Source organism: Balaenoptera borealis, assembly GCF_965194805.1.
Source record: "Balaenoptera borealis genome assembly, chromosome: X".
Lineage (NCBI taxonomy): Eukaryota > Metazoa > Chordata > Mammalia > Artiodactyla > Balaenopteridae > Balaenoptera > Balaenoptera borealis.
The window spans coordinates 127,064,814-127,079,839 of record NC_138881.1 but is presented as its reverse complement, the minus strand read 5'-3'; the positions used below and the strand labels follow the sequence as shown (position 1 = coordinate 127,079,839).

Sequence of the window (15,026 nt, the reverse complement as noted above, 5' to 3'; positions counted from 1 at the left end):
AGCTCCACCCGAACAATCGGATGGGGACGGTCTTGCGTTCTGAGTCCTGGGGACCTTGTCCTAAAGGGATATTCCTTCTTCTCTTGCTAATCCTTACATTGCTGGTCCTGCATCTGAAAAGAGCCTTTTGGACGCTTGGCTTGAGGATGGTCTGCACCTATTTATTAGAAAAGGTACTGTTAGGAAATGGATGGCTTCCTGGGTTCAAACGCTGAGGTTCTGCTATGTGACCTTGGGCACGTCCCTTTCCCTCTCTGGGCCTCAGTTTCCTCATTTGTCACATCACCTTGGATTAGATGGCCCCCCTCTGATGTAGTATTTAGTCATGTACGTTCCTTTTAATACACCTTATATGAGTGAAGCCTTCCTGTAGGCACGGGGCTTGATGCTGAGGATTGAGCAAGAAGAGGGGAGTAAGGGCCAGTCCCTGCTCTAAAAAAGCTCAAATTCCCATTCTGAAACGTTTTTTGGTCATGCTTTTCCTTCATGCTGACTTACCTTTTCAGAAAATGCCCCCGTTTCCGTTGGAGAATGGAAATTGGCAAGGAGAGAGGGAAAAGGTCCAATTTGCGCCTTTGCTATTTTAGGGGAGGTTGAAATTACAGGCCAAAGTGTACTGATGTGCTCACTGGAGTGACCTCCGTCCCCCAAGACAGGAGAAAACCCAGGTCCTCTGCTTGTTAAGTGGTTTGAGCTCTTAGGCGTGAGGCATTATTACATAAATTCAAGCTCGCTCTAGATCCTAAGTACCCTGAGTTGCCTGAAGGGGGTAATGGCACTGCCTGCGTGTGCAGCCCGGGCGCTCGGGCCGCCGTTGCAACCGGAGCGAGAAGCGCCCGCCCGCACCACCTGTCCCCGCCGGCATTCCAGAGTAGAGGCCGAATTGGCAGCAAGCCGGCCCGGATCAGTCGCCGCCTCAATCCGCGCGGGCCCTCCTAGGGGTGTGTCTCGCGGATTCAACTCCCAGCCGCTCCTGGACGAGCCCCTAAAGGCTTCTTCCTCTCTGGCGGGAGCCGCGCGCGCCCCTCTCTTCGCGCTGCTGGCCCGAGGCCGCCGCAGGCGGATGCACGACCTCAGGAGACGCTGGGACCTGGGCTCCCTCTGCCGGGCCCTGCTCACCCGGGGCCTGGCCGCCCTGGGCCACTCGCTGAAGCACGTGCTCGGCGCGATCTTCTCCAAGATTTTCGGTCCCTTGGCCAGGTACGTTTTAGGCGAAAGCGGGACTCGCGCTCCCGGGCCAGGGCGCGCGAGAGCCGTGCGGGAAGGGAAGGCAGCCTCGAGGGGAGAAAAAGGCGCAAAGTTCCGGCTGGCCCGCGGCGGCCGGGCTCCGGGGCTCCGGAGGGGCGCGGCGCGCGTTTGGCTACGCTGCGGCTCCCTCCCCGCGCTTCCGCGGGCACCCGTAGCGCAGCGTCTCCGCTAGCAAGTCGGGCTGCCGGCGGACCCCCTTCCCCCAGGGTAACTCCGAACGCCTGGCTCCGAGCTCCCTTGAGGCGTCCCCCAAGGTGGGCAACCCGATGCGGGCAAGAGCAGGGCTTCGGGGCGCACGGGGAAGGAGCCCGAGAGTCGGGCAGGCGAGGAGGCGGCGGCGTGCGCGCCAAGGGGACTGGGGGGCAGAAGCGCCCGGGAGAGTCCGGCGGGCGAAGCAGGATGGGGATGGGAGTCACGGAGCCACCGAGAGTGGAACAAGACGCGCGGGGGCTCGGGCCCGTGGTATGAGTCGAGGAGTGGGGCAACCGGGTCAGGCGGGGTCCCACGGGTACGAAACCCCGCGAAGCGGCTCCGGAGAGCTCTGGCGCTGGGAGAGGGCAGGCGGCCAGCGGGAAGGAGTCGGGGGGAGGGGGGTGTGTGCGGCAGAAGCCGCAGCGCTGAGCCTGCCGGGAAGGAAGGAAGCGGGGAAGGGCGCCGCCGCCGCCGCCGCCGCCGCCGCCGCCGCCGCCGCCGCCGCCGCCGCCGCCGCCGCCGCCGCCGAGTACTCGGTGCCGAGGGGAGGGGGAAAGGGGCGCAACGGCGGCGCCAGGGGGAGGGGGGCGGTACGGGCGCACGGCGAGCGCGGGCTGAGCTGCGGGATTGACGTAAGGAGCTTGGGTTTCCCCCAGCGTCGGGAACATGGATGAGAAATCCAACAAGCTGCTGCTGGCTTTGGTGATGCTCTTCCTATTTGCCGTGATCGTCCTCCAATACGTGTGCCCCGGCACAGAATGCCAACTCCTCCGCCTGCAGGCGTTCAGCTCCCCGATGCCGGACCCGTACCGCTCGGAGGATGAGAGCTCCGCCAGGTTCGTGCCCCGTTACAATTTCAGCCGCGGCGACCTCCTGCGCAAGGTAGACTTCGACATCAAGGGCGATGACCTGATCGTGTTCCTGCACATCCAGAAGACTGGAGGCACCACTTTCGGTCGCCACCTGGTGCGCAATATCCAGCTGGAGCAACCGTGCGAATGCCGCGTGGGTCAGAAGAAATGCACTTGCCACCGGCCGGGTAAGCGGGAGACCTGGCTCTTCTCCAGGTTCTCCACGGGTTGGAGCTGCGGACTGCATGCCGACTGGACCGAGCTCACCAGCTGCGTGCCCGCCGTGGTGGACGGCAAGCGCGACGCCAGGCTGAGACCGTCCAGGTGAGTGCGCGCCCGCGGCGGAGCGGGGCCCTGGGGCGCGGGAGCGGACCCGGGCCGGGGCGGGCGGAGGGCCGGGAGGCGCGGCCAGCCGCTGCCGGCGACCCAGGGAGCACCTCGGCGCCCCTGCGGTGGCGCCCCGGCGCGCGCGCTCGTGGCGCTGTGGCGGCTGCAGGAAGCTCGTCCGTTCCGACCTGGGACGGCTCCTCTGTCTGCCCGCGGGTTGGCCTGCTTGGCGGCTGGGAGTGCGCGCGGGGGAAGCGGCCAGGAGGCCCGGGACGAGCGCCCCCCGGCCGCCGCCGGGACAGGGTACAGCACGCAGACTCCGCACTGGAGGGCCCGAAAGAACTACGCTCTGAGTGCCGCGTCCCTGAGCCCCTCCAGCCTTTCGCTTCTTTTCTCCGCACCCAGGTTCCCAAGCCTCCTTTCGCTCTCTCTTCTTTCCCGCTCCCGCATTTCCCCTCCCCCTGCCTTTCCCCTCGCTTCCTCTATTTGCCTTTTTCTCTTTCTCGTGCATGGGATCTTGCCAGCTCCTGGCCGCTCGCTCTTTCTTTTCCCTCCGTTTTCCTCTTTCACTTTGTTTCTCGTTCTTTCTTTAACCCTTTTTGTTCTTTCTCTTCTTTCCTGACTTTTGTCGCCTCCCTCCTCCTTTCTCTCCACTGGCTCTGCTCTCCCTGGGCGAATGAATGTCCCTCTGCGGCTGTTTGCGGACACCCAGAGAGAGCTCGTGGTACCCAGCTTGCGCCCCGCACTACTGGCTGCACGCCGGGCATCAGCGGCGCTTTACGAGTGCGAGGGGCACCCCGCGGGTCGAAGGGCAGGTGGAACGCTGCCCCGGATCCCATGTGGGGCTCAGTCTTGAGAAACCTCTCCTGATTTACAAACTCTGAGCCCCAGAGCAGGGCGCCGCCAGCCAACTTGATGGGAACCCAGGGCTGAATCGGAAAGAACTGTATTATGAAAAGCCACTTGCTTTTGAAGCTAGGGCATTTTCCTCCAGCCAGCTGCAATGCCCAGTTGCTGGAGGTCATGGAGTGCCATAAAGGGGGTAGTAGGAAGGACTCTTTGGGGTGCAGTTGCCCCAGTCAGGGCTCCCATTCTGCGACTCTCCCTAAAACAGATGTGGGCTGCGGCAGGCAGTCCGGGGAATGGACAAGGTGAGTCTCGTTGACATGGCCATGCTCTCTGTCTCCCCAGCGAGGTGACCACAAGGGTCCCGGAGGCTGCTTCCCTGGGCAGGCTCCCCACTCCCTCCTCTGCCTCCCCAACCCCTCATGGTGAGGGCTACGGCCATATTTTGTTGATGCCTCTTGGAATGCCAGAGCCGGGCAGTTTCTTCTGCCCAGCTCCAGACGAATGGAGCCCTCCGACTTCCTGGTCACCACTGAGATTTAGAGGAAACCTCACCCCCTACTCACTTTCCCTTCCCTCAGTTTACAGTGTCCTTTTTGAATGCTGGAATTCTGGGAGAATCTGTTGAACTTTCATTTCCCTTCCAGCACTAACCGTTTTTTTTTTTTTCCCCAACCTAAGAGAACCTTGACCCTAGGAAGGTTGCTGCCTCAGTCTGTTGTGAGAATTGTGTAAGCCATTGTCACCACAAGACTCTGGTGTTTAAGACGTTCGTAAACAGTTTGGCAATATTGGAAGTAATCCCTCTTGCTGATAGAGCCTGTAGGTTTTGTGAGGGGTGGTGATGTAAAAAGCTCTTGAGGGCAAAAATTGAACTCCACAGCCATGGCTGTGGCACAGGAGTAAAAATGAAGTCTTGGCCACTATGGACTCCCCGGCCCTGTTTGTAATTCCTCAGGGCACATGTGCCTTTTAAAATCCTTTTGGACATGTAGGTCAGGGTGTGACAGGATCTGTAGACACACATTATTATTGTGGTCTTGATTGTGTACCTGGTCTTTTGGCAGATTACTTCAGAAATTTACCATAAGATAACCAGGACCCCTCAAGGGGAGGGTTCAGCCTCTTGGACGGCCCCCAATGGAAGCAAAATTATTTGAAATGAAATAAGATTTTCTTGATCATCAAAAGGGTAATACCACAGTGCCATCTAGTCTAGTAAAAGAAGAATCACTTCTTTAAAAAAATTATTTATTTTATTTATTTATTTTTGGCTGTGTTGGGTCTTTGTTGCGGTGCGCGGGCTTCTCATTGCGGTGGCTTCTCTTGTTGCGGAGCACGGGCTCTAGGTGCACGGGCTCAGTAGTTGTGGCATGTGGACTCAGTAGTTGTGGCACGCGGGCTTAGTAGTTGCAGCACGTGGGCTCAGTAGTGGTGGCTCACGGGCTTTAGAGCGCAGGCTAAGTAGCTGTGGTGCACGGGCTTAGTTGCTCCGTGGCACGTGGGATCTTCCCGGACCAGGGCTCGAACCCGTGTCCCCTGCATTGGCAGGTGGATTCTTAACCACTGCGCCACCAGGGAAGCCCAGAAGAAAAACCACTTTTTAAAAGAGTCAGAATTACTGGGTCTTACAGTATTCACCGAAATGAAATAAAATTTGCTAGAGAAACACATGGCTATCCCAAGGGCGTTTCTTTTATTTCCTTAATTCCTACCCACCTCCAGAAATCTTCATCCTGAAGAGTAGTCATAGCCGGAGGGTTCCAGAATTTCCCAGGATGTTGACAAATCCCTGCTTACAGGAGCAGTTCTGTGAATTCTGATAATCTGTGTGAGAGAAGGTATGCACAAGTGTGTGACAGTGAGAGAGAGAGAGAGTGTGTGTGTGTGTGTTGAAAATTTAGACAGAGGCAGCTGCACTGGTGGTGACGCGTGAGGCCGAGGAGCTGGTCTTGGGAGATGCGAAAGTCAGCCATGGGGAGTTCGTGTGTGGAGCAGGCTTCCATGCCAGCTGCTGGTGGTTCTGTGCGCCACTGAGCTGAGCGGAACAGCAGCTCAGTCTGTTTGGCCTGGGAGTCCTGACACCTGGGCCTTCGTTCCAGGCCAGCCATGAACCAGCTGTATGACCTTGGACCAGAGTCTGTCCCAGCCTTGTCTTGTGGAGAGTGCATTCCAGTTTTTGATGAGCTTTTCCATCCCTTATCTCTGGTATTTCTCTGTAAACTTGCACTATGTATAGGAGGAAGGCAGAATGGGCAAAAGTCTCCCCATTTGTCCCATGAGACAGAAGCCCAAGGGGATTGAAGGACTTTCTCAAGGTCATTGGGCTCTTTAGTGACACAGCAGGGACCTTACTCCAGCTCTGGCTGCTTCCACAGCCCTTGCTCTGTTGACCGTGACTCCATGAACAAGGTGTTTTAAAATTTATTTATTTTGTGAAAGCACAGTGAGGTGTTTCATGGGAGTCATTACCACGAAATGAACACTCAGTGAATGTTCACTGGTATTGTTATCACCTACATCATCACCGTTTCCAGGCATTTTTACACATGTGTTTGCACGAGTGATTGGACCAGGGTTGCCGCAGCCATTGGGAGAAAAACAGATTTCTACCTCCCTGAGGTTTTATGCTCACCAGGAGAAGGTCTCGTGGCTGGGTGGCAAAGGGGCCTCTCATTGCCTAGTCAGAAATCACTACAAAGCTGAGAAGGATAGGAGGACGCTGGGGGCCTGGTGACTAAGCGTCAGGAAGAGGCCTCAGCGGTGACAAGGGCCACCTTTTGACTCACAGCCATCCATCCACATTGGTGGGGGGGGGGGCATGAGAGGCCACCGTGGCTGCAAGCCAAGACCTGAATCCTGCTCCCACTGCTACATTCGAGATGCTTCCCTGCGTCGGCGGATGGTGAAGTGCTCGAGTGATATATAACTGCTGAGTGGAAACGGCTGCCATCATGTTGCCTGGAGAGGACAAAGAGAGAGAGTGCTTGGCTGGCAGAAGGCACAAATTGTTTATTAAGAATCGTATTTCTTTTCAGAAAACCTAGAAATTGCATTTCATGCATCTATTGTTTAGGGGCCAGAGAAAGGTCCTGCTCAATCTAGAATTACCAACACTGTTTTTGAAAATGTGTCAAAACATGGTTGCTCACCAGCTCTTCAAACTCCCGAATTCTGCAGGCTTTTCTCAGGCCAAATTCCCTCCGTTTGTAGCCAGCTCTAGTGCATCACTGGGTCTGTGGGAGGAACTCAGAATTGGGCACCAAGAAACTGCACCAGCCTCATTCTTCTTCCCCAGGCACTGCGCTGGCTGGCACACTCGGGCGGCGGCTGGCGGCAGGGGAAGGTCAGGTTCCATGGCTACCCAAGTCAAAGAGTCTGATCGTCATAATCACGTTGCATCCTAGACGTTTAGTATCTCTACGTTTTGCAGCAGTCTTACGGAAGAGTAATTAATCGTCACCTAGAAACCACTAGGCTATCACTGACAGGAAAGGACCACAAGGCATTTACATGGAGCATAGCCTTTTCTCTTTCTTTCTTTTGTCTTCTTTGTGGTCACTCCTTTTTAATACTTGTGGTAAAGGCTTCCTTTTCTTTCCCTTTCTTGTTTAAAGGTGGCTCTTTTTTTTTTTTTTTTTTTTTTTGGGCCGTGTGCGGCTTGTGGGATCTTAGTTCCCTGACCAGGGATCGAACCTGGACCCCAGCAGTGAAAGCGCCAAGTCCTAACCGCTGGACCGCCAGGGGAGTCCCAAGGTGGCTCCATTTTGATAGAGCCATGTCTTAGCAAGAAGTCTGTAGTGCACAAGCCTGCTCATGGCTCACATGCCCACGCTCCACTCCTTCCCTCCTGCAGTGAAGCAGGACAACACGACAGACTTTGGTACAGGGCAAGGCAGCGAGTGAGTGGATTGATCCAGGCAGCGATGCCGTCCTTCTGGTCCCTCAGGCTGTAGGCCACTGGGTTCTCATAGGCGTAGCTTCACTTAGCTGGGGATGCTAAGAGGATACTAAGAGCTGTTATTACTCCCCTGCCACGTATTTCTCAGGAGAAGGCGAGAAATTCACCGTGATAACATCTGTAGAACTTCAGCCGTAGTAGTTAGCGTCTTTGCCCAGATGGCAAACATGTTGTTGGCAACCCAACAAAGCTCGAAGTTCTCAAGGTGATATAAAAAGCTATTCAGAATGTGATATCCTTAATAGCAATTTTAGATTAGTGCTGTTACGTGGCAATAAGAATGTTAGAGCTCGTCTTTTCTAGATATCTGTCGTCAACGTAAGTAGCATGAAATGATATTAAAGAATAGTCACCTCTTCCCTCTGTCATTCGTTAAACAAAATTCTGCAAAACTGCCCATTATATTCCAGGGAAGACGTGTCATCTTTGCTCTCACAGAGCTTACAGTAGAACAGAATAATTTGGTGTTTTAGATATTTAATAAAGATGGATTTTGTTTGAAAATGATTTGAATATCAATAATGTCTTTAAAATGTCATATCTTTACCAGAATATGTTTTAAAAATAGAGAAAAGTCCATCTGTTTATATAACAGTTTAGGTCTAATCAGCAAACTTTGTGGAGTAAGTATTGTGACCTCTGCCCAGTGCTAGCAGTTGGGGGAGATTAGAGCCTAGACAAATCCAAAAAAGTCAAGGTCACCATCTTCAGCCTCAAGTTCATTAAGATTAGATGGTAAAGTGCAGAACTATGTCGTGTATAGATGGGGGGTGGGGGGCTGGGGAGGAACATGTGACTTGGGGCAAGTCCATCCCCCTCTGTAAAATGGGAGATTTAAAGGAGATGCTTTCTAAGTCCCTTTCCTTTCTAAAGTATGAGGAGCAGGCCAGAAAAAGGAGAGATCTGTTTGGAAAGGCTTCTAGGAATAGGTGGGTTGTATTTAGAAGAAAGGAGGCATTGTGGGTGGGCGTGGCATCCTCATGGCATCGTGAGGTCAAGTCACCTCACCTAGCCAGGGCTGGCCAGACCTGAGGAGGTTCATGCCTGGGGGAGGGTTAGGGAACCTCATTGTAGAGATCCTGGAATGGCAACAAGGAGGTTGAACCCCAGTGAGTATGAGAAGCTCTTGCATGGCAGGGATGTAAAAAACATAAAAGTAAATGAAGGCTGTAGTCCAGTTAAAGGTACCGCCCTGATTTCCAGTCTGGAGTTGAGGTGGTACCATTGACAAAACAGAGAGGTTGAGAAGGCGATCTGCTTGAGGCTGGGAGGATACCGAGAACTGTGACCGGTCTAAGTTGCCTAGGCTTCTAGTGGCCAAGGCTTGTAAGGAAGTGAGAATGGGGCCTCTGGACAGGTTAGGACTTAGCTGTATATGTAGGAGTCTGTGAATCCAGTTAGTCTGAATTCACAATTGGCATTATTATGTAAGTGATAGCTGCAATTCACATGTGGAACTCTCAGCCAGGTAAAAGGCTGTTTGAAGAGAGGAAAAGATCGACAGTTATGATTACATAAAAATGAGAAGTGTTCATCTGTCCAAAAATAGCCAGGTAGATGTGGTCCCTGGCTTCATAGAGTGGGAAAGGTAGACATGAAACAAATAATTCATTACTTAAAATTGTGAGAAGCGCCATGGGGGAAAAGCATAGGGTGATATGAGAATGGTATCTTAGGAGGCTACCATTATTTGTTAAGTTATTTGGAGTTATTCATAAGTGCAACAAATCGGAAAAATCTGCATCCACATATAGGAGAATGGTTCAAGAAATCTCAGTACGTCCACTTGAGGGATTATTTCAAAACCATTTAAATGTCCTTTTTAGAGTATAGAAAATTGGTAGTGATTTAATGCTAAGGGAAAAAGAGATAGACAGTTATGGGCCCAGTATGACTACAATTATCTGAGAGAGGGGGTGAGGAAGGAGAGAGGCAAATCATCTTTCCACCCCTCTCAATCTAAGCATAAAAGGCAAAGAATGGAAGAAAAATACCGAGATATCCATAGATCAATTAGTGACTTATTTTCTTTTCCTGTTTCTCTGAAGGATTTGAATTTCCTATATGAGTATGCATTACTTTCATAGTAAAAGTAAATATTAACAGTTTTAAAAATGATGCTTTATAATGGCTGTGATAAATTACACAGTCTGCTTCTTGGTTTCTAAAACTATGGCTGGTTATTTCATTAGCCTCTTGATATTCTGGGAGTCCTTAATGAGGAAAGCAGCCTCAGCTAAATAAACTCACAGACTGAAAGGCAGAGGTGATAAGTCAGGCATCAGCTGTTGATTTTTCTGATGATTGGCTCTTACCATATTCCAAGGAATCCATGAAACTCTTATACCAGTACAGTACAGAGACATTCGAGTGGATTGCTATTGCTTGTGCTCTGTTTAAAAATTAAATGAAACTGGAAATTAATAATGGCACACAGTTGGAAATAAAAGGCTTACTCTGCTCAGCCAGAGCCACCCAAGATAGCCTGGATTTTGAATCTTCGTGAGCCTCTTTTCAAATGAACTGACACCAGAGCTAATGGTCTGGCTGGAAGAGCAAAGTCTTGGGGTTGGAGAAGGGCTGTAGTTCTAAACGTCCACAACTGAGAGCTTAGATCAGTTAGTGCATGTGTTGCCCTCATCCAGGAGAGAAGGGGAGTGTATTCTGCTGGAGCAGCCTCCCCCCAGAGCAGTTTCACTTCATAATAGCATTGCCCCTGGTTAACTGTAAATTGACTAGAACACTTCATTCCTCAACTGCTCTGGGTATCTGAGGGGCCACTAAATACAGTGAGGTTCAGAATCTCATTGTTGAGACTCCATGGAGACTACATTCTAGGTACAAGTTATTTTGACAGCGTAAAGAATGTGCTTCACACTTGGAAAGCTAATACCAACGTTCTGCGCCAGATAAGATGACATATTTATTTATTTTTTCCCCCTATATATTTAAAAAATTTATTTATTTATTTATTTGACTGCACCAGGTCTTAGTTGCGGCATGCGTGCGGGATCTAGTTCCCTGGTCAGGGATCGAACCCGAGCCCCCTGCATTGGGAGCGCAGAGTCTTAGCCACTGAACCACCGGAGAAGTCCCAAGATGAGATATTTAGTCACTGAGTTTAGAGAAAAAAAGGATATGGATGGGAATGTTCCTTCTACCATTAAAGTGTAATGAAGAATCTAATTAATGGTATATGTCTTCTAATACAAAGTCATTGTGTAAGCTTAGAGAAATATTTGTCTAAACTTTAGTAAAACATTTATTGGCAGAAGAGCTTTCCTAGCTTTGCTAGGTATTGGACTTCGCAGGTTATTCAGTTGGTCTTATTGCGTCCCATTTGTTATTTCTGCCATTTTGCCTCTAAGAACAGTGTTGAAGACTTTGACACATTTCAGAGCATTACACTAAATAAATCTGTCTTGCACATTCCACTGTGCTTTTTCTGGAATATTATAAATATTCAAATACAGTCACACATGCAAATTCAAAATAAAATTCAATACATGCAAATTCGGCATAAATTCCATATTTATAACTTAGCAATAGTTTTGAACTTGTTATCTTATGATATAAATGTATCAAATATGAGCTCATGGGAATTACCAATAAATATATTTTTCTGATTAAACTGTGGGTTCTTTTTTAGTCACAATTTAAGCTTCAATTCTGGGATATATTATAAGAGAATAATTTGCACTTCATTTACTCTGAATTGTCAAGAATCATGTTCTTTCCCGATGTAAATGTCTGCAAAAAGGACTTCTTATTCACTGTGCTTGCTTTTTGAATTTTACCAGCAGGGATGCCCTAGTGAGCCTTAGAGAATTGGTCTTTTTCTTGTGAAGAGTATAGTTCTTTTTTTTAAATAAATTTATTTATTTATGTATGTATTTTTGGCTATGTTGGGTCTCCATTGCTGCGCACGGGCTTTCTCTAGTTGCAGCGAGTGAGGGCTACTCTTCATTGCAGTGCGCGGGCTTCTCATTGCTGTGGCTTCTCTTGCTGCGGAGCACAGGCTCTAGGTGTGTGGACTTCAGTAGTTGTGGCACATGGGCTCAGTAGTTGCGGCTCGCGGGCTCTAGAGCGCAGGCTCAGTAGTTGCGGCGCATGGGCTTAGTTGCTCCGCGGCATGTGGGATCTTCCCAGACCAAGGCTTGAACCTGTGTCCCCTGCAGCGGCAGGTAGATTCTTAACCACTGCACCACCAGGGAAGTCCCAGTGAAGAGTATAGTTCTAATGAATCACTTCCATACACTTTTCTGAAGGAATACAGAGCAGTTGAACCGTGTGCAATGCATTGGTTTACATCAAATGGATTAGGCTTGTGTGTGCTATTCCTTGCATTAATTGACTTTTTCCCATAACTGTATAGTATCAGCTCAAATTCATTCATGGAGATCATTGGACTTTTGCTAACTTCCTACAAGAGAGTGAATGCAAGCAAAGAGTGTTTTGAAATTGACTAGAGTGACCAGGTTACAGCCAGGAAACATGGAGGTACTTTTAAAAGGCCCTTTGATCTTGGCAACCAGCTCCTCAGTTATTACAATAAATAGAAGTTGACTAAACTCACCAGTTGAAAGACAAAGATTATCACAACCGATGAAAATACAAAATCTAGCTATATGCTGTGTATGAGAGACAAAGCTAAAACATTAGGACACGGATAGGATTGGAATAGATATACTATGCAAATACTAACCAGAAGAAAGCTGATGCAGCTAAATTAACTAAGGCAAAGCCTTTTTTGGGGATAAACAGGATCACTGAATAATGATAAAATGTTCAGTTCTTCAGATAACAATTCTAAGCCTGTATGCACTTAATACCATAGTTTTGAAATATATAAAGCAAAAATTGACAGAGCTATAAGGAGAAATTGTAAAATCTACCAACCGCTTTCAGAAATTGATAGATGAAATGAACAAAAAATGAGTAAGGGTACAGAGGATTTGAGCAACATGGTTAACAAACTCAATATAGAAGACCAGCATCCATTTAGAAGAATACGCATTCTTCTCAAGCACGTACAGAACATTTTTGAAAATAGACCATATACTAAGCTGTAAAGTTGGTCTGGAAAAACTTCAGTGAGTAAATATAGACCATTCTGACTATGCAGTGCTTAAGAAAGAACAAGGGATCAGGCCATATCTGAGTGTACGAGAAGGATCGTTAGTAGTCTGATATATTTGGAAGTATTGTGAATCCTTCACCGACCACATCAAGCTTGTTAATTCACACGCAAGAGTGAAGAACTCCATGTTAGCATCTATATAACGTACATCAACGATTCAGCACCTAGCATATAATATGTGCTAAAAAAATTATGGCTATGATTATTACTCACATTTTGCTATCATTACCCATTTGGGGAACCTTTGCATCTTCAGAGGACTATAAAAATATTTGCATTTGGCAAATTATGTAGCAGTAATGGAGGAACTTGTCCTTTGTGAAGAAAATCTCTGTCACATATAAAATACTCAGGCATTTCTCCAAGGTTCGTTTGGGTGAACATTCACAGGGCTCTTTCACACAAACATACAGATATCCAGCAAACTCATAAAAATACACCAAATCAAACTTTAGAAAAATCATATCTAAGGTATATATATGCACACACATACACAGTGTTTGTAACATCTACACTACACATATTATCTGTACGGCGGTTTGCAAACTTCCAATCAAATCTTGTCTCCACCTATTTTTGTAAATAAAGTTTTATTGGAACACAACCAAAGAAAAAGTGAAGAACTCCAAGACTTAGGCAAAGAGAAGTGCTGTAAAGTGATGGTTTGACCCATGTAGCTTGGCCTGACTTTCCATGAAGATGTATTAGTGTTTTGGGATACCTACTGAGCCAGGTGCTGTGCCAAGGGCATAGCATATATTTTTCTCATTTAATCCTCGAAATAACCCTTTGAGGTAGATGTGTAAAAAACCCATTTAAAGAGGAGAAAACAGATAATTGGATGAGATATATAACCTGCCCAAATATACACAGCCAGTCAGTATTGGAGTTGGCATTTAAAACCAACTGGGCCACATGGCGTGTCTGATATGTTTTAATGTCTACTAAATTCTCAGACAAATCTCCAAAAGCCCTTACCATCCATCCTTTGTTAATTTATTGTTTTTATTGACATATAGTTGATTTACAATGTGTTAGTTTCTGGTGTGTAGCAAAGTGATTCAGTTTCATACACACACACACACACACACACACACACACACGCACATATAAATATTCTTTTTCAGATTCTTTTCCATTACAGTTTATTACAAGATATTGAATCTGGTTCCCTGTGCTATACAGTAGGTCCTTGTTGTTTATCTATTTTATATATAGTAGTGTGTATCTGCTAATCCTAAACTCTTAATTTATCCCTCCCCCCACCCCTTTCCCTGTTGGTAACCATAAGTTTGTTTTCTGTGTCTGTGAGTCTGTTTCTGTTTCGTAAATAAGCTCATTTGTATCATTTTTTTAGGTTCCATATATAAGTGATATCATATGATTTTTGTCTTTGTCTGACTTACTTCACTTAGTATGGTAATCTCTAGGTCCATCCATGTTGCTGCAAATAGCATTACTTCATTTTTTTGTGGCTAATATTCCATTGTACCACATCTTTGTCCATTCATTTGTTGATGGACATTTAGGTTGCTTCAGTGTCTTGGCTATTGTAAACAGTGCTGCTGTGAACATAGGAGTGCATGTGTCTTTTCTTTTCTTAATTTAAAGAAATTTTTTTTTTTTTTTTAGCACTTTTCTTTTTTATAGCTACTTTATTTATTTATTTTATTTTATTTTTGGCTGTGTTGGGTCTTCGGTTCATGCGAGGGCTTTCTCTAGTTGAGGCAAGTGGGGGCCACTCTTCATCGCGGTGCGGGGACCGCTCTTCATCGCGGTGCGCGGGCCTTTCACCATCGCGGCCCCTCCCGTCGCGGGGCACAGGCTCCAGACGCGCAGGCTCAGTAGTTGTGGCTCACGGGCCCAGCTGCTCCGTGGCATGTGGGATCTTCCCAGACCAGGGCTCGAACCCGTGTCCCCTGCATTAGCAGGCAGATTCTCAACCACTGCGCCACCAGGGAAGCCCCTAAAGAAATTTTTAAGATAAATTTATTTATTTATTTTTAGCTGCACTGGGTCTTTCCTTGCTGTTCACGGGCTTTCTCTAGTTGCGGCGAGCGGGGGCCACTCTTCGCTGCGGCGTGCAGGCTTCTCGTTGCGGTGGCCTCTCTTGTTGCAGAGCATGGGCTCCAGGCGCATGGGCTTCAGTAGTTGTGGCACACGGGCTCAGTAGTTGTGACTCGCAGGCTCTAGAGCGCAGGCTCAGCAGTTGTGGCGCAGGGGCCCAGTTGCTCTACGGCAACTGGGATCCTCCTGGACCAGGGCTCGAACCCGTGTCCTCTGCATTGGCAGGCAGACTCCCAACCACTGCACCACCAGGGAAGCCTGCATGTGTCTTTTCAAATTAGACTTTTCTCTGGATATATGCCCAGGAGTGGGATTGCTGAATCATATGGTAACTCTATTTTTAGGTTTTTAAAGAGCCTCCATACTGTTCTCCATAGTAAAAGCCTTTACCCTC

General features: G+C 48.4%; 1 protein-coding gene across 5 annotated transcripts in view; it reads left to right on the top strand.

Moving 5' to 3' along the window:
• Positions 1 to 249: 249 nt before the first annotated feature.
• LOC309620088 (heparan-sulfate 6-O-sulfotransferase 2) overlaps positions 250 to 15,026 on the top strand; it is a gene marked incomplete at its 3' end in the record, with an annotated part of 130,586 nt that continues 115,809 nt past the window's right edge. For 3 of the 5 annotated variants that reach the window (XR_014239412.1, XM_082376163.1, XM_082376164.1), the window contains exons 1-2: positions 250 to 1,200; positions 2,097 to 2,615. Coding sequence is in view for 4 of the 5 variants with exons in the window: in XM_082376163.1 (XP_082232289.1) it covers positions 773 to 1,200; positions 2,097 to 2,615 (947 nt within the window). Of the gene's footprint in view, positions 1,201 to 2,096; positions 2,620 to 10,411; positions 11,639 to 15,026 lie in introns of those variants that run through there. The other 2 variants (XM_082376165.1, XM_082376166.1) reach the window with 2 other exon arrangements.